At 42.3% G+C, this 24,883-nt stretch overlaps 1 protein-coding gene across 5 annotated transcripts in view; it reads left to right on the top strand.

The window, feature by feature from the left end:
- Positions 1–24,883, top strand: part of CROCC2 (ciliary rootlet coiled-coil, rootletin family member 2) — a 993,480-nt gene that overhangs the window by 787,124 nt on the left and 181,473 nt on the right. For all 5 annotated transcript variants that reach the window (XM_033959482.1, XM_033959484.1, XM_033959480.1 and 2 more), the window contains one exon: positions 6,843–7,194. In XM_033959482.1, coding sequence (XP_033815373.1) covers positions 6,843–7,194 — 352 coding nt within the window. The remainder of the gene's footprint in view (positions 1–6,842; positions 7,195–24,883) is intronic.

Here is a 24,883-nt window from a genome sequence, read left to right as displayed (position 1 = left end):
TTCAGAATCCCCTAGACCCACTTATCTACCACCCTAATAGCCCTTATGGCTGCAGGAGTCACTTATATGCCAGTAAAAAAGGGTTTGGGGGGTGTATAGAGGAGTGCACATGTTTAAGTATCAATGCAGTGATTACAGGGGTTTATGGGAATGGGTCCTCCTCTCCATGAGTTCCTAACCCACCCCCAAGATGGCTTAAGCCGCCTCTGTGCTGGACAACTTGGCTTTCCTATGCCAAGCTGCCAGGCGATGATGGTCTGGAGGTTGAATTTTAAAGGTGTGATTACCGATTTTTCTGGGGTTGGGGGGAGGGGTCAGTGATCACTGGAGTAGTGTGTGTGGGGGGGTCTATTTTATGTGTTTGTAGTGCTTATCTGGTGACTTTAGGTGGGTTTTTGTGACTTAGACCATGTTCTACATGGTCTAAGTCACAACGTCCAAGTTACGTCTAGGCTCTGTTGTAAAACTTTCGGTTATACATACTGTACGACTAAGTCTAAGCTGGCCCACGTCCCGCCCAACTCCCGCCCTCGACACTCCTCCTGAAATGCCCTGTTTAGCTTTGGTCATTCAGCGGCACTATGAAGGCCTAGGTCATTTTTAAATACGTCTAAAACCCGGTTTTATTATCGGCACTTGGACGTTTTTGACATATGATCGTCCAAGTGCCAACTTAGGCCGGTTTTTGGATGTTTTTCTCTTTCGATTATGAGCCCCATATGCTTTTGGTATGAAATAACTAAATTGTCATGTTGTACTTTTCTTTTCATTTTTAATATGTTTCCTTCATGCTTAAAAGATATTAATTTAAATACTACATTAAAAATATCTAGATTTTTTAATGGGTGAGCAGAGTAAAGAATTTGGCACATATTCTGTATCTCAAAAACTAGAGCTTATAGGAGAAAACTGGTGCCATTTTTGGAATCAGCAGGTCAAATATACCCAGAAACAGATCTAACATTTGAGGCACCAAAATGAGTGTTGGCCAGTGTAATGAGGCTATTAAACCTTATACCCAGTAGTTGAATTCACTCAAATCATTGGTACTATTGAATATATTCAATTAAAACTTAATTCGAATCCAAATATCAAATTACTTCTACTATATAACCCTCCTCCAAATAATCAATCTACTTTCACCCAGTTATTATCTATTGTTTCAAATTTTGTTACCACTTCACCTTTTACTATACTTCTTGGAGATTTCAATCTCCATCTCGAGGATAAATCCAACCCTTATACTTCCGAATTTCTTGTTCACATGAAAGATCTTGACCTTATACCCTTCAAAATTGGCCCAACACATATCAAAGGACACACTCTAGATATGATTTTTGCCTCAGGGGAATTATTTGATAATTTTTCAGATCTAGAAATCTTAAAAGTCCCATGGTCTGACCATAGTCTAATTCAATCAACACTAGTTATTTACCCCCCTCATGATCCCTTTAGATCTCCCAAAACTATTAAAGTAAGAGACTTCCAAAATATAGATGACTCGCTTCTCGTTACACCATTACTGGATCTGGATAACTTTAAATCTCTATCTATAAACGACCAACTAATTACCTGGAACAACACCTGTCAATCTCTTTTAAATAAAATTGCTCCTATAACAATTAAAACTATCTCACCAAAAAAACAAAAAAAACCCTGGTTCAACTCTTCTCTTGTATTACTAAAACAACAGTTACGTTCAGCTGAACGTAAATGGCGAGCCAAACCCACATCAAACAATCTGGAAACGTACAAAAATCACTCCCAATATTACCGCCAAAAGATCAACGATGCAAAAAAAAAATATTACAATAAAAAAATATCTATGACTAAGAATTCTTCATTACTTTTCAAAATGTTAAAACAATTAACTACCTTTAAACATAAACCGGATATTCCTGTCAATGATTCCCTCACAGCTGACTGTTTAGCTGATTTTTTTTATACAAAAATTAATACTATCAAAGCTAATATAACCAACAAAACTCCTGCTATTTCTGATGAAGATCAAATTAATTTTCAAGCTACATGCTCCAAGTTTATCATTCCTACCCTATCTGAACTAAGACAGTTATTTCAATCAATAAAACTTAAAGGTTCTAAAAATGAAGCATTTCCTCCTTTTCTACTTAAACGATACTTCTCAATTTTCGGTCCAATTATTCTACAAATTATCCACAAAAGCTTGTCAACATCATCAATTCCAGAAGACTGGAAACATTCAGTTCTTCTACCAATTATCAAGGATTCTAAAACTAGTCCTTGCGACTGTTCTAACTATCGTCCAATTGCGAGTCTTCCATTCCTAGCAAAACTAACTGAAAAGGTAGTTTTTCAACAGTTATCAGACTTTGTAGACAAAACTCATGTCTTGCATCCCAATCAAGCAGGATTTCGCAAGAATCACTCAACAGAACACTCTTTATTAGGTCTCGTCACTACTATTCATTACTTTCTGGACCAACATAAATCTGTCATTCTCATTTCCTTAGACTTAGCGGCAGCCTTTGACACTATTGATCACCATTTACTACTTCACCGCCTTTCTTCCATTGGCATCAAAGACCAAGTTTTAGATTGGTTTCAGTCATATTTTACCAATAGATCTTCTTCTGTACACTTTAACAATTCTATTTCAAAGCCTTATCAAACAAATTATGGTGTACCTCAAGGGTCCATATTGTCTCCATTACTTTTCAACATTTATCTGGCCCCTCTCTTAACCCTTTGTCAATCTATAGGATTTACAGTGTATGCCTACGCGGATGATTTCCAACTTTTACACCCTATTGATTCTTCAAGCTCCCAGGATATACTTGAAATCAACCGTAAGCTGGCCAAAGTTCACGATTGGTTGAACAATAATCAACTTTCTTTAAGTATCAATAAATCTACATCTATGCTTTTTTCAGGGAAAGAAGGTGTACAACTAATCAACCCAATCTTAATAGATAACAAACCTCTATACCTCACTACCAATACAAAAATCTTAGGCGTCATTTTAGACAATAATCTTTCTTTCAGATTACACATCAGTGCTTTGGTGAAAAATTGTTTCTATAAACTAAGAATGATCCGTTCATTGGTTCCCCTTCTAGATTCATTTTCACTCAATACTTTAATACATTCTCTAGTGATTTCAAAACTAGACTACTGCAATTCCTTGTTAAAGGGGGCATATCTTAAGGATATAAGGCGCCTCCAAATCATACAAAACACTGCAATAAAGGTAATCACAGGTTCAAAAAAATTCGATCATGTTACACCGCTGCTCCAAAATGCTCACTGGCTACCAATTTCATATAGAATTACCTATAAAATAGCACTATTAGTCTTTAAGACATTAAGAAATAATACACCTGCATTTATAGACAGGCTTCTGATCCCTTACAGCCCCTCTAGAGTTCTCAGATCATCCTCACAAGCGTCCCTTTATGTTCCCTCTTTGAAAGTCATCGGTACTCGCCGTGACCTGATTTTTTCGGTTACAGCCCCTACTATTTGGAACTCACTCCCTCTTCATTTAAGACTTGAACAAGATTTGAATAAATTTAAAAATAGTTTAAAGTGTTTTCTTTTTAAAGAAGCCTTTAACTAAAAGTTTATTTTTCGGTTCATTCCTAATTTTATCGTTTTGTATTAAACTCTGAGTATATATCCCCTTTTTTTTAGATTATCAAGTTTGTAAATCCTTTTCTCACATTATCCTTATGTTCTAACCCAATCTGATTAACTCATCTTGTTTTTTTTTTTTTTATTGTATTTTTTCTTATCCCTCCTTTCCTACTGTTCCATGTGTTTGTTACCCCAGTTCGTTTTTTAATTTTTTAAGTAATTATTTTTATTTACGATGTATTTGTGATTTTAAGAAATCCAATTTTATTTCTTTGTAAAACGCTTTGTATCCTGAAAAGCGTTTAATCAAATAATTTAATAAACTTGAAACTTGAAACTTGAACATCTCACTGGATCACTCCTGGTATCTAGCAGCCCTGTCTTTCCCTTCAACCCAATCTGATCCCACCCTTACTTCCAAAAGTAAAAATAAAATTCCATGGAGATCTAGTGCCTCCACACTCCTGCATGACCCGATTTAAAAAAAAATAAAAAAGGATTTCCTGGCATCTAGTGGCCCCCCTTTCCCCCTGGTATCTAGGTTATCCCACTGCAACTGCCACCAGCCCTTTCCAAAGCCCCTCTCCCAGTCTACCATTTAAAAACCCAGTCTACTCATTTAAAACCCAGTACTCATTCCTCACCTACCTCTCAAGATCTTAAGGCTATAGGTCTGGATGCACTAAAGATACTGATTGGATCACTGTTGGCCGATTGTGGACCAGCAATCGATGTGCTACCAGGTTTGCAGACAAATGGTTTGCATGCAAACCCAATAGACCAATCGCTAAGTTAACGATTGATACGTGTGCAGAGCCCTAACAGCAGTGACTGGGGAAGCAGCCTCCTGTCACTGCTGTTAGGGCTTTTTTTAATGGCACAGATGTGTGTGTGTTACAAATGCACAATCTGCCTGATTTAAAAAAAAGAAATATAGCCCCCCCATGCTGAATGCCCTTCCTAATGCCCCTCCCCCCCAAACCAGCTCCGCGAACCCCCCCCCCCTCTCCACCCACCAGCAGTGAAAATGGCAGGAGGGATGCCTACTTCCTTCTGCCTGGCTGAAACAGGGATGGTTGGGTGGGGGGGGGGTCTGTGGTGTGGGGGGTTCAGGACTGGGTGGGAACATGGCATCATGGGAGAGAAGGGGCAACTAGATGCCAAGAAATTATTTTGTTAAGATGGAGGAGGGAAGTTGAGTCAGGAATAAGAGGGAATCACAAGACCACCATGGATTTTTATTTTTAATTTTGAAGGCAGGAGTTGGATCTGGTAAGGTTTGGGGAAGGGAGGAGACCACTTGTTACCAGGGACTGATGAAGAAATCCATCAGAAGCAGGCGGGTCAGGTTGAGGGGAGGAAGAGGTGCTGCTAGACACCCACTTCTCTCAACCAAACATTCTTTGCTGCCTCATACCTCACACAAAATTGAACATGTATGCATCATTTACCTTGACTTCCAAAAAGCCTTCGACAAGGTACCTCACGAGCGGCTACTTAAAAAGCTGTGGAACCATGGGGTGCAAGGGGATATCTACCGATGGATCAAACACTGGTTGGCAGGCAGGAAACAGAGGGTTGGAGTGAAAGGCCAATACTCAGACTGGCAATGGGTCACGAGCGGAGTTCCACAGGGGTCGGTGCTGGGACCTCTACTGTTCAATATATTTATCAACGATCTGGAGGCGGGGACAAAATGTGAGGTTATCAAATTTGCCGATGACACCAAACTCTGCAGCAGGGTTAGAAACACGGAAGACTGTGAAGACCTGCAAAGAGACCTAACGAGACTGGAAGACTGGGCAAAAAAGTGGCAAATGAGTTTTAACGTAGAGAAATGCAAGGTCATGCATGTAGGGAAAAAGAACCCGATGTTCAGCTACAAAATGGGGGGAACACTGCTAGGGGTGAGTACCCTTGAAAGGGACCTGGGGGTGATGGTCGACACATCACTGAAACCATCGGCGCAATGTGCGACAACCTCAAAGAAAGCAAACAGAATGCTGGGCACCATCAAAAAGGGTATCACAACCAGGACGAAGGAAGTCATCATGCCGCTGTATCGAGCAATGGTGCGCCCGCACCTGGAGTACTGTGTTCAATACTGGTCGCCGTACCTCAGGAAGGACATGGCGATACTTGAGGGAGTGCAGAGGAGGGCGACTAAACTGATAAAAGGTATGGAAAATTTTGCATACGCCGACAGGTTAAAAATGCTGGGGCTGTTCTCCCTGGAGAAGAGGAGACTTAGAGGGGACATGATAGAAACCTTCAAGATCCTTAAGGGCATAGAGAAAGTGAATAAGGATAGATTCTTCAAACTGTGGGGAGCCACAAGAACTAGGGGTCACTCGGAGAAATTGAAAGGGGACAGGTTTAGAACAAATGCTAGGAAGTTCTTTTTTACTCAGAGGGTGGTGGACACATGGAATGCGCTTCCGGAGGATGTGATAGGCCAGAACTCTGTACAGGGGTTCAAGGAGGGTTTAGATAGGTTCCTGGAGGATAGGGGGATTGAAGGGTACAGATATAACTTGAGGTAGGTTATAGAAGTGGACAGAAACCACTTCACAGGTCGCAGACCTGATGGGCCGCCGCGTGAGCGGACCGCTGGGCGAGATGGACCTCGGTCTGACCCAGTGGAGGCAACTTCTTATGTTCTTATGTTCTTATGTTCAAAACTTGCATTTATGTTCCATGTATTGCAGTGAAATACATAATTGCCTTGTTAACTATTTTAGTAGAGTGTTCAATCATGTTTTCCAAACAAATTAACACCTGTGCACGACTCATTTCTGCACTGTGTGGCAGGTAATGTGGATGTACAACCTGCAGCAACCATGCTGTTATGCTTCTGGTAGTTTCTGCATCAACCTTAAAAGTTCCAACTAACTCCAGATATACTTAAGAGAGTTGTTCAAGTCCTGAATCAATTCTGTCAAGTGAATCTGGGGACAGTTGGCAACATTGCTTACTGAGGTTTTGCTGTTTGTGTCTGCTTATTAACTGCTCTGTTTGCTTGTGAAATTACTCTGTCTGTATTTGCCCTTTTTAACTGCCTATTCATTGAGTCTGTGCTGTGTGCGTGCATCACTGGATTGTGTGCCTATCAATATGAGTGAGTGCTTGTAAGTAAATTTGTGAGTATATGCACAGGTGTTAACCATTGGGATTGACCCCCATCTGCTGCAGACCATCTGACGCTGCTAACTCCTACTTTCTCTCAGGTTAGTAGCTTACAAAGGAAGCTGGTAGAGATGGAGTCAGAAGCAAGCAGCCGGAAAAAGGACTTCCATGAGCGTTTCAGTGAGAGTCAGGCCAATGAGAAGAAACTTAAGGATGACTTCCATAATCTTGAGATGAAATTGCAACAGGCTAATGGGACAGCTGAGGAGCTACGCATGCGTCTGAGTGCATCCGAGGGGCGCATCTATGCCCTGGAAGCTGAATTAGCCAAGGTGGAGACTGCTAAAAAAGAAGTGGAGTTCCGATTGAGCAGTTTGCACTCCATACTGCGCCGGACACTGGGGATACGTGGGCGTAGTCCATCGCCTCGAAGATCTTACTCTCCCACCAAAGGTAAGCCATTAGCCAACTGACAACTATCACTTTGTATGCAGGCAGTCTACTGCCTGGTTGGATTTCTATTGTAAATGAATACTGAATAATTAAAGTTAATGCCATGCTTAAAATTTAGGGTGACATTGTTGTGGCAGGCAATGCAGATATTTGTTCTTTATTTTTAACTTTCCTTTTTAAATAATGCATAAGAAGTACAACATTTTATTTAAAATACAATAAGTCCCTGCCCCAAAGGACTGACAGTCTAAGTGGGTATCTGAGGCAAAGGGAGGTAACATGTTTCCTGAGATCACAAGAAATGTCACTGGATGAAGTGGGACTTGAATCATGTCTTCCCTGTTTTCCAGCTCATTGCTTTAATCTCTAGGCCACTCCTTCCTGATTAGTAATACCCTTTAACTGAACACTAAATTGAACACTCAAGTAAATGGTAAGCTGTTGTATCTGCTCTTGAAAATTACCTCTAAAGCATTTATTCTGTCCCAGCAATATTAACACTTTCAAAAATTTAAGACATTTAAAAACTTATCTTTTTCAAAAGGCCTATGATGGGATTTAATCTTGGGTGTGCGGGGTCCAGAGTACAGTCTCTAATTACCTACCTCTTTTTTGACTCTACTATGTCAACTGGCGTTCTTTTCATTGTCTGGAGATTCTAAATTGATTTTGTGGACCACTTTGTTATATATTCAGGAAAAGTTAAAATCTTTTTGACATCATTAGTCTTCTACTTCTAACATAAAAGGGACAAATCTCATAGAGAACTCAAGCAAATATGTAGGAAACTGGAGCATAAATGGAAAAAATCTAATTTAGACTTATGTAGACTTAATTGGAGGCTCACTATAAGAAAATATAAATTTGAGCTGAGAAAAGCAAGAAAAAACTACTATGGCGGTAAAATCGCCAATTCTAATCACCAAAGTGGTACTCTATTTAGACTGGCATACATTAACAAGTCATGACCATGAATCTCTTCAGGTTTCACCACCTTCTGCAGAATCTCTTGCTTCCTTTTTTGAAGATAAAATCGTTACCATTAGGAATTCTCTCTCAAAGGACTTTGGTCTTTTCTCAAACTTCAAGGGTAGTTTAATGCTGACGCCAGCAGATCGTTTCTGGCACTCATTTGACTTGGTTTCTGCATTTGACTTGGTATCTGCAAAATTGATGAGATGTAAATGCACCCTTGATCCTTTTCCCTCTTATCTTTTTGCTAATATTCCACCTCAAGCAATCAATTGACTGACTACATTACTAAATTATGCTTTAGAAACAGGGTATTCCTCACATGACATGGGTATAATTAGCCTTACCCCTCTCTTGAAAAAAAACAGACCTTGGCCCAACTGTCACTTCCCACTAAAGACCAATTGCAAATATATCTCTTCTAACTAAACTTATGGAATCAATTATTGCCAGCCAACTCTCAAGTTACCTGGAGAAGTTTTCCATCCTTTTACATTTCCAGCATGGGTTCCGCCCGAATTTCAGCACAGAAACCCTTTTGGTCTCTCTCCTTTCCAAGATCTAGCAGTTACAAACTTGTAAGAAACATGCTATCTTACTTCAGTTCGATTTGTCTGTAGCTTTTGACGTAGTCAATCATAATATTCTGTATTACCTGTTCTCAGACATTGGCCTTGATCAGACTGTCTTGGATTGGTTCGATAAATTTCTATCCTCCTGTTCTCACTCAGTTAATATGGAAGGATCTAATTCAAAATCTTGAAGAACCCTTTTTGGTGTTCCCCAGGGCTCCCCATTCTCTCCAATCTTATTTAATATCTACATGAGTACTTTGAAATACTATGACTTGAATATTTGGGAAACTCTATTAGTGTACGCTGATGACTTCTTCATGTTACTTGAGGTTGACCCAGATCTTGTTAATCTAACACCTAATATTATCCATTACATTGCCAAGCTTCGGTCCTGGGCGATGATGGTCCAGATGAAATTGAATGCTGCTAAGACCAAACTCTTATGGATCGGTCCAAAGTTAGATTCTCTTCCCTCAGCTGTGACCTTAGACTCAGGAGAATCTCTGAAAATTGAGTTTTCCTCACTAATATTGGGTATTGTTATTGATTCATCTCTTACATTTAAGGATCAGCAATTATCTTGTCAAGGTTGGATTCTTGCAACTCAATGTACCTCTCTCAAAGGTCAGTCTGCAGAGACTTCAGTTGATATAGAGCACAGCTGCCAAGCTCATTTTTGGTAACCCCATTGCTCAAGGAATTACATTGACTTCCAGTGTACCTTAGAGTTCAATTTAAGTGCTTATGTATTGCATTTAAAATTCTCTTTGGCATTTTTATTACTTTGGTTCCTTTAGATTGGAATGTATACAGATCTCATCTTGCTAGGAGTTCAAATAAATTAAAACTTATATTTCCTTCCCTTAGGGGTAAAAATAGAACTTTCAAGAGCTTGAGCCACTCTTTCATTTTTCTTTTATATTTATATACTATACTTACATTATTGTAAATCGAGTCAAGCACCTATTGGTTGAAGACCCGGTCTATAAAATTAAGGTTTAGTTTAATTTTTTTTATAAAATAAGCATTAACTTTTGCATGCCACTTATGTTTGTAAATGCTTAGATTAGTAATATACTTACGTATGCATGTGCACACGTACTGTACTGTACTGTATGTACATGCATCTAAGTGCTATTCTACAACTACGCAAATATCTTACATAGCATGTAATTTGCATATGGCTGTGCAATGGACAGAAACTGGGTGGAGCATAAGTACACACATGACGGCTCTGTGACTAGCATAAGTGCTCACACCTAAGTGCATATATACAAAAGTTAAACTGAACCACAAAGAAGCCAGACTTTGCATACAGTGCAATACCACTGCAACAGAAACAGTGTCCCCTAATGTGCAAAATATGCCTATCTACCTGCTTATATACAAGTATTCCATATAGGAAAGTAGGTACCTATATATATGAGGTATCCTTCAGGTAAGCTTGATAAAAACGAATGAGTCTTACGGAGTAGTTACAATATAAAGGTGTGGTGAAAGTCAGGCTTTTACCCGGGGCTTATAGCTAGATAAGTGCAGCCACACAGGATCCAAGAAAAGCTGGGGCACTAAACTACAGAAAGGAGAGAAAGGGCACAGGATAGGTAGTTTATGGAAGGGGCACAGAAAGAGGGAAATGGCATATGGAAGAGAAAAAGAGGACAGACAGTGGATGGAAGGGACAGAGAGAGAGGGACAGACAGTGGATGGTGCGACCTCATCTGGAGTATTGTGTTCAATTCTGGTCTCCTTATCTCAAGAAAGATATAGTGGCACTGGAAAAGGTTCAATGAAGAGCGATCAAGATGGTAAAGGGATGGAACTCTTCTCGTATGAGGATAGACTAAAATGGTTAGAGCTCTTCAGCTTTGTAAAAGAGACGGCTGAGGGGAGATATGATTGAAGTCTACAAAATCCTGAGTGGAGTAGAATGAATACAAGTGGATCAATTTTTCACTCTGTCAAAATTTACAAAGACTAGGGGACACTCGATGAAGTTACAGGGAAATACTTTTAAAACCAATGGGAGGAAAACATTTTTCACTCAGAGAATAGTTAAGCTCTGGAACACGTTGTCAGAAGATGTAGTAAGAACAGATAGTGTAGCTGGTTTTAAGAAAGATTTAGACAAGTTCCTGGAGGAAAAGTTCATAGTCTGTTATTAAGAAAGACACGGGGGAAGTCACTGCTTGCCCTGTATCGGTAGCATGGAATATTGCTACACCTTGGGTTTTGGCCAGGTACTAATGACCTGGATTGGCCACCGTGAAAACATAAGAACATAAGAATTGCCACTGCTGGGTCAGACCAGTGGTCCTTCGTGCCCAGCAGTCCACTCACGCGGTGGCCCTTAGGTCAAAGACCAGTGCCCTAACTGAGACTAGCCTTACCTGCGTACGTTCTGGTTCAGCAGGAACTTGTCTAACTTTGTCTTGAATCCCTGTTTTCTACCACTCTCTTGGTGATGAAGAACTTCCTTACATTTGTACGGAATCTATCCCCTTTTAACTTTAGAGATTGCACTCTCGTTCTCTCTACCTTGGAGAGGGTGAACAACCTGTCTTTATCTACTAAGTCTATTCCCTTCATTATCTTGAATGTTTCGATCATGTCCCCTCTTTTCAAGGGAGAAGAAGCCCAATTTCTCTCTCACTGTATGACAACTCGTCCAGCCCCTTAACCTTTTTAGTCACTCTTCTTTGGACCCTTTCGAGTAGTACTGTGTCCTTCTTCATGTATGGTGACCAGTGCTGGACGCAGTATTCCAGCTGAGGGCGTACCATGGCCCGGTACAGCGGCATGATAACCTTCTCCGATCTGTTTGTGATCCCCTTCTTATTCATTCCTAGCATTTTGTTCGCCCTTTTCACTGCCATAAGGCTATTCTTATGTTCTGTATGGAAAGAAGAGAGCGAAGAGAAGATGATTAAAGCAGAAACAATAAAAGGTAGAAAAAAATTTTGGATGCTTTAAAATAAAATAGTTTGTAGCTGTATTGATAAAAGTTTATAAACAGGAAATGGAAATAAGGCAATCTTTTTATTGGACTAAACCCTCTTCCTTGAGTCAGGACAGGATCCCTTAACAGCAGTATACTGCACTGACTAGAAGAAGGAGAATTTGGCATCTGAAAGCAAATTGGATTAGTCCAATAAAATTGTATTTTCTTATTTCCCATTATTTGTTTTATTTCTGTTTGTTAATTTGTAAAGTGATGATTGTTATTTTTCAATTATTTCAAATTTACATATTTTGCACATTAGGGGACACTGTTTCTGTTGCAGTGGTATTGCACTGTATGCAAAGTCTGGCTTCTTTGTGGTTCAGTTTAACTTTTGTATAAATATTTCTATTTTTAGTTTATGATTACATATTCCAGCTCAAACAGGAATATCCCCACTGAGACATAACAAAAATATAACATGGAGGGCTATGTACGTCAACGCACACAGTTTAGGAAACAAGATCCTGGAATTGGAAACAGAAATAAGGAATGCCGACCTGGATGTGGTGGCGATATCCGAAACCTGGCTCACAGACTCCCACGGGTGGGACATGGTCATACCGGGTTACAACTTGCTTCGCCGGGACAGAGAGGGTAGGAAGGGAGGGGGTGTAGCATTATATACTAAAGATGACATTAAGGTCACGAGAATCTCAGATGTCCAGTATACTGGGGAATCCCTTTGGGTTAATTTGGCCAGAGGGAAGGACAAATGCTTGTATCTTGGCGTAATTTACAGACCCCCAAGACAACAGGATGACCTGGATATGGAAATAATCGAAGATATAGAAAATATCACCTTGCGTGGGGACACAGTATTGCTAGGTGACTTCAACATGCCTGATGTGGATTGGGTTACACTTACCTCTGCTTCCGGCAGCAGCAGGAGGCTATTAAACTCTATGAAAGGAGCAAGCCTCAGGCAACTGGTGTTGGAACCGACAAGGGATCAGGCAATACTGGACCTGATACTTACCAATGGAGAAAGTGTCACAGAGGTCTCGGTGGGCGACACATTGGCCTCCAGTGACCACAACATGGTATGGTTCAATATCAGGAAAGGTTTCACTAAATCTACTACACTAACCAAAGTCCTCAAATTCAAGGACACAAATTTCAAAGAAATGGGAGACTTCGTTCACCAGGCGCTACAAAGCCAAGAAGAAACCGATAACGTGGAAGACATGTGGTCGACTTTGAAAGCAACCATACAAGAAGCAACAAACCGCTATGTAAAATCAGTAAGTAAACGGCGAAGGAACAATAAGCCACAGTGGTTTACTGCGGAGATCTCAGACCTGATCAAGGAGAAGAAAAAAGCATTCATCTCTTACAAACAATCAGGGAAGCAAGACTCTAGAGCAGATTACCTGGCCAAATCAAAAGCCGTCAAAACAGCAGTCAGGGAGGCTAAATTCCTCATGGAGGAGTCTCTAGCAAAGAACATCCAGAAGGGAGATAAATCCTTCTTCAGGTATATCAGTGATAGAAGAAAAAACTCAGGCGGGATTGTACGTCTTAGGAAACCAGACGGAGACTATGTGGAAAAGGATTCGGAAAAAGCCCAACTATTAAATGAATACTTCTGCTCAGTCTTCACCCGAGAAGCGCCAGGGCTCGGCCCTCAGCTACAGACAAGGGTTGGCTCAGTTGACCCGTTTAGTAACTTTGAGTTTACGCCCAGCAGTGTCTACGGTGAGCTGTCAAAGCTCAAGGTTAACAAAGCAATGGGGCCGGACAACCTGCACCCCAGGGTGCTTAGGGAGCTGAGTGATGTCTTGGCGGAGCCACTGTCCGCGCTCTTCAACCTCTCCCTTAGTACAGGCAGCGTCCCGTTGGACTGGAGGACGGCTAACATCATTCCACTCCACAAGAAAGGCTCAAAGATGGAGACAGCAAACTACAGACCAGTGAGTCTAACATCGATAGTGAGCAAACTAATGGAAACTCTAATCAAACACCAATTAGATAAGATCCTGGATGAGGAGAATCTACGGGATCCCCGACAACATGGATTTACTAAGGGGTGATCCTGCCAATCCAACCTGATCAGCTTCTTTGACTGGGTAACGGGGAAGCTGGATATTGGGGAGTCCCTGGACATCGTGTACCTGGACTTTAGCAAAGCATTCGATAGTGTACCACACCGCAGGTTACTGAGCAAGATGAGTTCTATAGGATTAGGTAACACATTGACGAAATGGGTTGGGAGCTGGCTTGGAGGTAGGCTCCAAAGGGTGGTGGTGAACGGCACCCCCTCCGAAATGACGGAGGTGATTAGTGGAGTACCACAGGGCTCAGTCTTGGGCCCAATCCTATTCAACATCTTTATAAGAGACTTGGCAGAAGGGCTTCGAGGTAAAATAACATTATTCGCCGATGACACCAAACTGAGTAATGTAGCGGGCAAATGCACAACAGACGAAGATTCAGTGCCCGACAACATGATGCACGACCTACTCCTACTGGAGCGATGGTCTAGGACATGGCAACTCAACTTCAATGCCAAAAAATGCAAAGTTATGCACCTGGGCAGCCAGAATCCATGCAAGTCTTATACCCTTAATGGCGAGATCCTAGCAAAAACGGTAGCAGAACGAGACTTGGGGGTAATCGTCAGTGAGGACATGAAGTCTGCCAATCAAGTGGAGCAGGCTTCGTCCAAGGCAAGACAAATCATGGGCTGCATACGAAGGGGTTTCGTCAGTCGTAAGGCGGAAGTCATTATGCCATTGTATAGATCCATGGTGAGGCCCCACCTGGAATACTGTGTGCAATTCTGGAGGCCGCATTATCACAAGGATGTGCTGAGACTGGAGTCGGTGCAAAGAATGGCCACCCGGATGGTCTCGGGACTCAAGGATCTACCATACGAAAAACGGCTTGACAAATTACAGCTATACTCGCTCGAGGAGCGCAGAGAGAGGGGGGACATGATCGAGACGTTCAAGTATCTTACGGGCCGCATCGAGGCGGAGGAAGATATCTTCTTTTTCAAGGGTCCCACGACAACAAGAGGGCATCCATTGAAAATCAGGGGCGGGAAACTACGAGGTGACACCAGGAAATTATTTTTCACTGAAAGAGTGGTTGATCGCTGGAATAGTCTTCCACTACAGGTGATTGAGGCCAGCAGCGTGCCTGATTTTAAGGCCAAATGGGATCGGCACATGGGATCTATTCACAGGGCAAAGGTAGGGGAGGGACATTAAGGTGGGCAGACTAGATGGGCCGTGGGCCCTTATCTGCCGTCTATTTCTATGTTTCTATTCTGGACAAGGGTGTTTCTGTGTTCTGTCTGTATTAAATTTTTCCAATCAATCACAGCTCTTATTATAGCTAATTACTTTGCTTATATAATCCTATATCTTTATAGTAAAGTGCTCAGACCATATAACCTTTATTATCCCAGGACAAGCAGGCAAGTAATCTCACTAATGGGTGACGTGATCCAACGGAGCCCCGATGCGGACGCCTCACAAGCAGTCTTGCTTGAAGAAACTCGAAGTTTCAAGTCGCCTGCACCGCACATGCACGAGTGCCTTCCCACCCAACGCAGGGCGCGTCTCCTCAGTTCTTACTTTTCCGCAGAGCCGAGAAGTCCGTCTTCGACTCTCTGTGTGAAGTGCTTTCACTTGTGCCTTCTTTAGGTCCGCGGTTTTGAGTTAATTTTTCTCAGAATCGCTGATTTTCGTCGTTCGTTTCTTGTTTGAAAAAAAACAAACATTTCTTCCATCCGTTCGACCGGGCAGGCCACGTGGCCACAGCCCCATGGCTTCGATCTTGCGGCGGAGCTTTTTCGGCCTATGTCCCGGCATGCGCACCGGTTTTAAAAAGTGTTCTAAGTGCCAGTGCGCGATTTCCCTCACGGACCCTCATCGACGCTGTCTTTGGTGTCTTGGGCCTCAACACCTCCCGAAATCGTGTTGGCCTTGCTCAACACTTACTGCCCGTGATTTCAAGCGTCGTTGCATCTTGTGGGAGCAGCTTTTCAGCATGGAGTCTTCGATGGAGCTTTCGTCATCGAAGGGTGCTTCACCATCGACCTCACCCGAGGCTCTCCAGGCTTCCACATCTTCTACTCCGAGCCTCATCAAACCTGCCTCGTTTGTACCGGCTCTGTCTTCGACGCAGGCTGTGGTGCCTTCCTCTGTCTCTTCAGGTCAGATAGCGCAGCAGCCCATTCCCCCAGTGGTGCTTAAAGTGCCCAAGGCTTCTAAGTCCAAGCACTCTCACACTGCCTCGAGGGAGCACGAAGCCCGTGCAGGTGGTCCCGTTGGAGACGCGGATCCATCCTTGCCGGCTTCGTTCCAGACCTTGTTGGAGAAGCAATTCATTCAGCTCTGTACCACAATGGGGCCGAAGCTTCTCTCTCAAATCCAGCCTGGGCATGCGGAGGTCTCCCGTGAGGACGAGCCGCCTCTTGTGCCTCAGCCATACGCACACTCTCTACAGGGAGCAGAGTCTCTGCGAGTGTCTGGTCTGGCATCGATGCATGCATCGCAAGGAGTAGAGTCTTTGCCCATGCCTCCGTTGGAACCTATACACTCGATTCAAGGAGCAGAGTCTTTGCGAGTGCCTCGAGGTTCTTCAACCCAACCACTGTTGCTTCATTCCACAGCCTCCAGCCCCATCCATTCTCTGTGGACTTCGACGAGGACACACTCTTCTTGAGTGTCGAGGCCTGCTTCGAGGCACAACTCGCATCATCGCTTGAGGCATTCTTCGAAGCATTCATGCAGGCATGCCTCACCTCATCGGAAGCAGCCTTTTCTTCAGTATTCCCCACCGTCTACCTTGACCCTTCCACTTCCGGATCTCGAGGACCCGATGGGGCCTTTTTCTCCATCCAGATCCCCGTCTTCATTGGATCAAGCTGCCTCGACATCCTCGAGTCCCTCTCAAGGCCAGGCTTTGGCAGATCAGCTGTCTCTTTCTTCTTTTCTAAGTCAGATGGCAGCTGATTTGGATATTCAACTGGACACTGGGTCCAAATTTTCTAAGGAGTATCTCGAGACCATGCATCTCCTTCAACCTCCTGCGGAATCCCTCAAGCTTCCTCTCCACAAGCTTTTGGATCAGACTTTTGTCCGCTGTCTGGAAACTCCTTATTCCATTCCAGCTGTTCCAGGGAAATTGGATTCCAGATATAGGACTGTCCATCACAAGGGATTTGATAGTGCTCAATTGTCTCATCAGTCCCTTCTGGTGGAATTTTCTTTGAAGCTTTCTCACCCTTCCCAAGTCTATGCCACTGTTCCTCCGGGCAGAGAGGGCAAGACGATGGACAGATTTGGTCATCGCATCTTCCAGAACTCCATGATGACCTCCAGAGTTCTCAACTACAACTTTCATTTCATCACTTATTTTGAGTTTTTTCTGTCCATCCTTCACAAGTTCATGCCCTATTTGGATTCTCGGGCACACTTTGAGTACCAGGAAGTCCTGGCATCATTGTCCCAGCTTCGACTGCAACTTCTTCAGTCCTCCTATGATGCCTTTGAACTGTCTGCTCGGGCTACTGCTTGCTCGGTGGCCATGCGACATCTGGCTTGGCTCCATACCATCGACATGGACCCAAATTTTCGTTATCACTCTTATATTATTTATCTCTTTTAGAAAAGAGATAAATAATATGAGTGTTAAAGAAAATAATGTTAGAACAGTAGATGGTATGATAGGTTTTAATATTTTAAATTTTAATTTATTTTAACAGTGACCCCTCCTGATGAAGAGCCGAAACTCGAGTCGGGGGGCCATGGATTTCAATATGGGGATTTAAGTTTAAATAATAGCACTGTTGAGCACTTTTGAGCACTGGCACGTTTTGCAGCTGTGGTTATTGAACTCCCAACTCGTCAAAGAATTTAGATAAGTGGTTTTATCATCATCCAGTAATCTAAAGGTTGGGTTAGGGACAGTAAAGGCAATGATGGTCCCTATAATAACCACAGTTTTATTATCACCAAATTAAAGGTTTTATGGTCTGAGCACTTTACTATAAAGATATAGGATTATATAAGCAAAGTAATTAGCTATAATAAGAGCTGTGATTGATTGGAAAAATTTCTGATATTTTCATCACAGAGTTTAATTTTGATATCTCCCTATTTTTATGAAGAACTGTCTGTATGAAAGACATGGTTTTCTGATAGCATTGACTGCAGGATCAATCTGTACTAGTCTGGCTTGCTTAGTTTTACAGTGGGTGTATTGATGTTCTACTGATCACTGCAGTACGTAAGATGCTGCCTTTTCCTAGGTGTACTCTTGTTGTGTGATGTGGATTATTACTAAAAATCATGTTTTTCATGGGCCTCAGGTGTCGTATATGCTATGTATGCCATTGCTTGGGGGCCCCCGAAAAAAAGCCCTTCCTGAAACTTGTCAGTTTTGAGGGAGGGGTAGAAGGCAAACATGGAGAGATATTGGACTTGGGAGAGGGAGTGGGAGAAAGGAAAGATATTGGACTCGAGGAAAGGAGGGAAAGATAGATTCAGTGAAGGGTAAGAGGGGGAGGGGGAGATGCCATATTTGGGAGATGGAGGGGTAGATGGATGGGGAGTACAAAGGGACTAGAAGGAGGACAGGGAGAGATGGATTTAAGGGATGAAGGAAGGAGCAGAAGAGGGTGAGATGTTAGAGGGTGTGAAATGGGAGAAGGAGAGATGGACTTGGTGGAGGAAGACAAAATGGGGAGAGGGAGAGATGGATTTGGTGGAGGAGGACAAAGTGGGGAGAGATGGACAGTGGAGGAAAACAAAATGGGGAGAAAGAGAGATGGACTCGGTGGAGGAGGACAAAATGGGGAGAGGGAGAGTTGAACAACTCAGAGATAGCAGAGGGTGGAAGGAGAGAGAGACATGGAAAGACGGAAGGGATATGAACTCGGGGCCAGAAGGGGGAGAGAGGGCGAGATTTCAGACTTGGGAGAAGGGCAGAAAGTAGAGATGCTGAATTTGTGGGAGGGAGGTAGAGAGAGAGAGAGAGAGAAAGAGAGGAAGGAAGGACATGCTGGGTTACAAGGGTAGAGTAAAGGGCAATGAGGGTGATGCTAAATATGATAGATCCAGTGGGAGAGTTGTGAAGGAAATGAGTGAGAGGAAAATATTGAGTTCAGAAGGTAGAAATGTAGTAATGGGGAATAAAAGGGAATAGGAAGATGGGAAATGTGAAAGCTAGGGGATAAGAGAAGGGGATAGAAAGTTGATGAAATTAAAAGTGAAAAGGAATAAAGCAAGAGTTACATATGAATGGATAGAGCAGAAAAGAGAAAAATTGAAGAGAACACTTTAAGAGAAAGATAAGAACAGCCATACTGGGTCAGATCAATACATAAGCCACATAGACACTATCATGTTATAGATTGGATGTTCCTATCTTTGACATGATATTGCCTTGATTTAAATAAATGTTTAAACTTAAAAAGCTGTGTCGAGAAGACCTCGGCTCGGAGGGAGAGCATGTCGGAGAGCTCTCTAACCTCTCTCGAGGCGGCTAGCCTCTCTCCGGAAGAGCGGAGAACGCCGGTGCGGCCACTCCCCCGACTAGTGCTTCAGAGCATGGGGAGCAAGGGGAGTTTAGCAGCAGCCTCTGAGGAGACCGAAGAACAGGCAGTGTGGAGGATTCAATAGTATAACTGCCACCGAGTATTCCCTTGGAATTGGCAGAAGGTACTCAGGGACTCATGTTGGACGCTTTTCCCTCAGGTATGGTGAAAGCTAAAGATTTGGACTTTAAAATCGTAATAGCTCCATTGCAGAAGCCCCCAGTTATACAATTAAATTCTATTTGGGAAGCTATTTCAACATTACAATTATCTCTGGGATCTCAATTGCAAGTGTTAGCTACAAATTGCTCAGGAATGCTATCGGAGACAGCAGTACTGCAAAATAGAGTGGATAAATTAGAGAATATAGCCATGGAACAAGGAAAAAAATTGGTTTCTTTGGGAGCACAAAGCCAGCTCCTGTTGAGAAAAAATGGCAACATTAATTTTAAATTGGAAATACTATAAAATATAACAAGAAAACAGAACTTAAGATTGATTAATTTTCCAAAGTCATCTACTATCTCAGCTTTGGACATGTTTAAAAGGTATCTTCTGGAGATTCTGAAGGTCCCACAAAATTCTTTTCCGCCTATTACAAAGATTTATTATATTTCCCTGGGAAAGAAGAAAACTTTGGATGAACAACAGGAACCAGCAATGGACTTAACTTAACAAATTTATTAGAGTCATCAGGAATAGAACAACTCACTGTAGCTACACTTTTTGTCCAGTTGGCACTAGATTCAGATAGAGATTGGCTTCTAAAGATGTTCTTTAAACATAAAGATGTACTCTTTTTCAATCAAAAAATTAGAATGTACCCAGATGTATCTAGAACAACACAAAAAAAAAAGAAAACAGTTTTTGCTTTTGAGACCCCAGGTCTTAAAACTGAGAGCTACTTTTGTATTAAGGTATCCTTGTAAATGTTTGGTTAATTATAACGGAGCTAGGTATATTTTCTTTGACTCATCACAATTATCTAGATTTATTGTTGAGAAAGGTGTGGTAACAGCAAGTACCCCTACCAATAGACAAGAATAATCTTGTAATTAATTTTAGGCTCATTTAAGGATGTCCACTAAGTTTCCTGTGGATTTATCCTAATGTTTCTCCAATTTATTTCTACATCCCCTCCTTCAATTATTGTGGACTAACAAGCAGTTAACATATGTCTAGATTTTTATACTATATCTTTTTCCTACTTATATTTCCATGGGAACTGTTGATTTCATGATGATTTCTGTTATTATAGAAATATATGAACTTAATAGAGAATTATTGATTAAAAAAAAAAGCTGTGTCATTGAAAAGTGAATCAAATCGAAAAATCGATCAACAGAGTGAATCAAATCAAAACATTTTTTCCTGAATTGGGCAGCATTAGTACAGAGGATAGACGTGGTAATGGGAAATAGGTAAAAGATAAATGGGAATAGGAGGCTGGGAAAGGGGCAAGATGGGAAATGGGAGAGCTAGGGGGTGAGAGAAGGAGATAGAAAGTTGATAGGTTGGTGAAAAGTAGAAAGGAGTAGGGTGAAATTTGAGTGGACAGGGGTAAAAAATAGGAAGGAGAGAGCTAAAGAGGAAAAATCAATATGTCAGAGACAGAGGGGCATTTTGAGCCAATCAGAGCCTTAGGCCCCTCCCACTGCATCTCAACATGCATTGGAGGGGGAAGGCCCGTCATTCTCAGCCCTGTAGGCAGGAAGGAATGAGCTTCCCAAGTTTCCAAGTTTATTTAAAATTTTGTATCCCGCTCTAGGGCAAACCTTCATGGTGGCTTACAATCTAAACAAATTATAATAACAATACATTGTAGAAAATAATAGACCAACATATACATAAAATTAAGGTTCAGGGGATGGAACTACAAAAATTTATACAAAAGTGAGGGGGGAAATAACATTGGGGACTTTCTTCTGTTTTCCATGATACCAGCAGCACTACCAATTAAACCTGAGAGCATGCATCAGAAAAAAGATATGTTTTCAGATTTTCCTTAAACTTGTCAATGGAAGTTATTGATTTAAGTGTTAACGGCATGGAATTCCAATACTGTGGGCCATTGACAGAGAAAATTGCTTCTCTGCCATGTTCATACACTTCTCCCTCCGAATCCGTGGTTTCAGTATCCGCGGATTCGGTTATTTGCGATTGGAAATGGCTGCCGTCTCTCGAGACTACGATGGGAGCTCACGGCAGCCATTTCCTATGAGTGATCTGCACAGGGCAGGAGTGTAGGAAGATCGCTCTTGCCCCGAAAGGCCACTAGACCACCAGGTACAGTTCCGGGGAGTCTCAGAGGGCTTAAGGTAAGGTCCGGGATTCCGGGTGAAGGCTGGGGTGGGTCATAACCGGCCCAAATATTATTTGTGTTTTTTTAATATACGCGTGCCGGCTCTGCCCCTAACTCCTGCGAATATTGAGAGAGAAGTGTACTTTTAAAACCAATTGGAGGAAATATTTTTTCACTCAGAGAATAGTTAAGCTCTGGAATGCATTACCAGAGGTTTTGGTAAGAGCAGAAAGCATAGCTGGTTTTAAGAAGGGTTTGGACAATTTCCTGGAGGAAAAGTCCATAGTATGTTATTGAGAACGGCATAGGGCAAGTGACTGCTTGCCCTTTATTGGTAGCATGGAATGTTGCTCCTCTTTGGGTTTAGGCAGGGTACTAGTGACCTGGATTTGCCACCGTGAGAATGGGCTACTGGGCTTGATGGACCTTTGGTCTGACCTAGTAAAACTATTCTTATGTTCTTATGTACCATTTCTTTAGGCGATGGAATTATAAGCAGTTGCTTATTCATGGATCTTAAATTTCTTCCAGATATGTATGGACTCAACAAACGTATTAGGTATGGTGGCTCGTCTGTGATCAATACCTTAAATGCAATTAGAAATAATTTATATGCAATGCAGAATTTTACAGGGAGCCAATAAGCATTTTGCATCGGAAGGTATGGGGGTGTTGGGTGATGTGGGAGGGGGGGTGTCGCCTCATGTCGGGTGGTGTCAGGTGATGTGGGGGTTGTTACCTGATATCAGGAGTGTTGGGTGATGTGGGGGGTCCAGGAATGTTGGGGGATGTTGAGGAGGTCCAGGGATGTCAGGGGGGTCCGGCGATGTCAGGGGGGATCCAGAGATGTCATGGAGATGTTGGGGGGAGGGGTGTAGGGATTCAGCTGATCTTGGCAGGGGGGAATCACCATCAGCTGAGCCAGCAGGAATCCCCCAAACCGGCTCAGCTGATAGGGATTCCTCTACCGTGATCAGCTGATGGTAAGCCCTCAAAGTACTGTTTTCCCCCCTTCTCTGGGTGGTGGGAGGTGATTGGTGACCACTGGTGGAGTAAGGGGGAATCATGCCTCAATCTCTCCAGTGGTCATCTGGTCAGTTTGGGCAGCTTTGGGGCACTTAGATGCAACTAAAACAAGTCTAACTGCCGGCTTCTTAATTTCCCCTAGGACATCCTGGGAAATCTGTCGCTGCAGGACGTCCAGGTTTAAGCCCGCCCATAACACATCTCCCAACACGTCCCTTTGAACTATGGATGCACAGCAACTATTAGGACATCCAAGTACCAACTTAGGCTGGTTTATGGATGTTTCAAAGTTTTGATTATGAGCCTCATACTGTATATTGAGGGAATGAGGCAGGAGAAGAGAGAATTGAAAAAGAGACAACAGCCACTGGAAATAGAAGAGGAACAGGAAAGCAGACAAGTAATTGGAACCAACATAATAGGACATGAAACCTTTCAGAAAACAAAGGTAGAATGAGAACATAAGAATAGCCTTACTGGGACAGACCAATGGTCTATCTAGCCCAGTATCCCGTCTTCAAGGAGGCGAATCCTAACAAAAATAGTAGCAAATAGTAGCTGCAGTCCATGCCACCGATCCAAGGCAAGCAGTTATTCCACCCCCCCACCCCCGATGTTTGCTTTGGGAATATTAATTGCAGATGTCTTTGTACTGTATTCAGTACAAAATATGAAGCCCCTTTTCAGGTTTTGTATTTCAAAATGTGCCTAGTAGTGGAGAGCTTTACGTTGCTATTGTTCAGATAACATGAAAATCAGGATTTCGTTTTTTTTTTTTTTTTGTATGGTGACTTCCATGGAGAAATGTTCTAGTTCTGATCTGCACATTGTGGGGAGGTAGAATATCATCTCACATATAACTAATTTTATTATGGTGTGTTAAACTGAGCTTTTCTTTTGCTTTCTTTCTCATTTTGCTCCTTGCTGTTTGAGCATCATTTATCTCCTTTGTGTTTTTTGCTGAAAAGCAGCTATGCGAAAAACATGGTTCTTTGAGTTTGTCTGGCAGGATCTATTTTTTGCTTTAAACATGGGTGACCTGGGCCTAAAAGAGTGGTGCATGGGGCTCTGCTGTCATTTACTGTGTTACTGAAGCTACTACCCTCTAAGAAGCTGCTGCCAAAGGCAGCTGGTCAGTATTGCCTAATAGATGGGGCATCCCTTGCCCCACCCCCATTTTGGATGCTCCGGGGGGGGGGGGGGGTAGAGGCACCAGCTTATCCCTCGCCTTAGTCAACAGATTGCCTTCAGCTGCCCCTGCTAAAGATGACAGACAAAAGCCGCACTAGGCCATATACTGCATATGCAGTGAGATGGTTCAAAAGTTGTATAGAAGACAAGCTCAGTTTTTCTAGCATAGAACTGAAAATGGTTACACATCTTGTTGTTTGATGTGACATGCTTATGTCAGAAGGCTTGTAAATAGAAAGGGACAATAAGGTATGTTTTATCCGCTGGAAACTACATAAACTCTAAACATCGCTGTACCATAAAACCACAGGGATCCTATTATCCAGCGGTGGTAGAGAATATTACCGCAGGCCAGCGAGGTAAATGCTCCAATGCTCAGGAATTAAATGAGCATCGGAGCATTTACCTGCTGGCCCACAGTAAAACTCTCTACCACTGCTTGATAAAAGCCGGTGTAAAATAGGAAGTATATTTGAGATATTGGGATCATCACCAATATACCCTGACATGGGTTCATTGCTGTCATGGATTATGCAAACTAACCCAATTGTAGATATTATTCCAGGTATAATTCACTGTATATGACAAGTTTAAAGACACAGTAACATATTTTCAAAACATAACCCAAAATTAACCCCCTCTTCTACAAAGCCGCACTAATAGCTGCCGCGTGGTAACGGCCCCGAAGCCCATAGAGATTTAAAGGGCTTTGGGGCTGTTGCTGCGTGGCTTTGTAGAAGAGGGGGTAAATTTTGAAGTAGAGAATCTAAAGGCTCCTTTTATAAAGGTTTCTACTGTAAGCCGGCGAAGTAAATGCTCTGGGGCTCATAGGAATTCTATGAGTATCAGATCATTTACCTTTCCAGCCCACAGTAGAAACCTCTACTGCAGCTTTATAAATGTCAGCGTTATATATTTAACTCAATTTTCTATCTTATCAAAAGAGCCCACAGGGTGGATTACAAAAAATATAAACATAAGAACAAAAATCAATAAATAAAGCAATAAAAGCCATTTACAAACACCATTCAAATTGCTAACATATGTTCAAAATTATACAGCAATCAGAT

Source organism: Geotrypetes seraphini, chromosome 9 (genome assembly GCF_902459505.1).
Source record: "Geotrypetes seraphini chromosome 9, aGeoSer1.1, whole genome shotgun sequence".
Classification (NCBI taxonomy): domain Eukaryota; kingdom Metazoa; phylum Chordata; class Amphibia; order Gymnophiona; family Dermophiidae; genus Geotrypetes; species Geotrypetes seraphini.
Note: the sequence above shows the minus strand (reverse complement) of the source record. Positions and strands in the feature narration are given on the sequence as shown.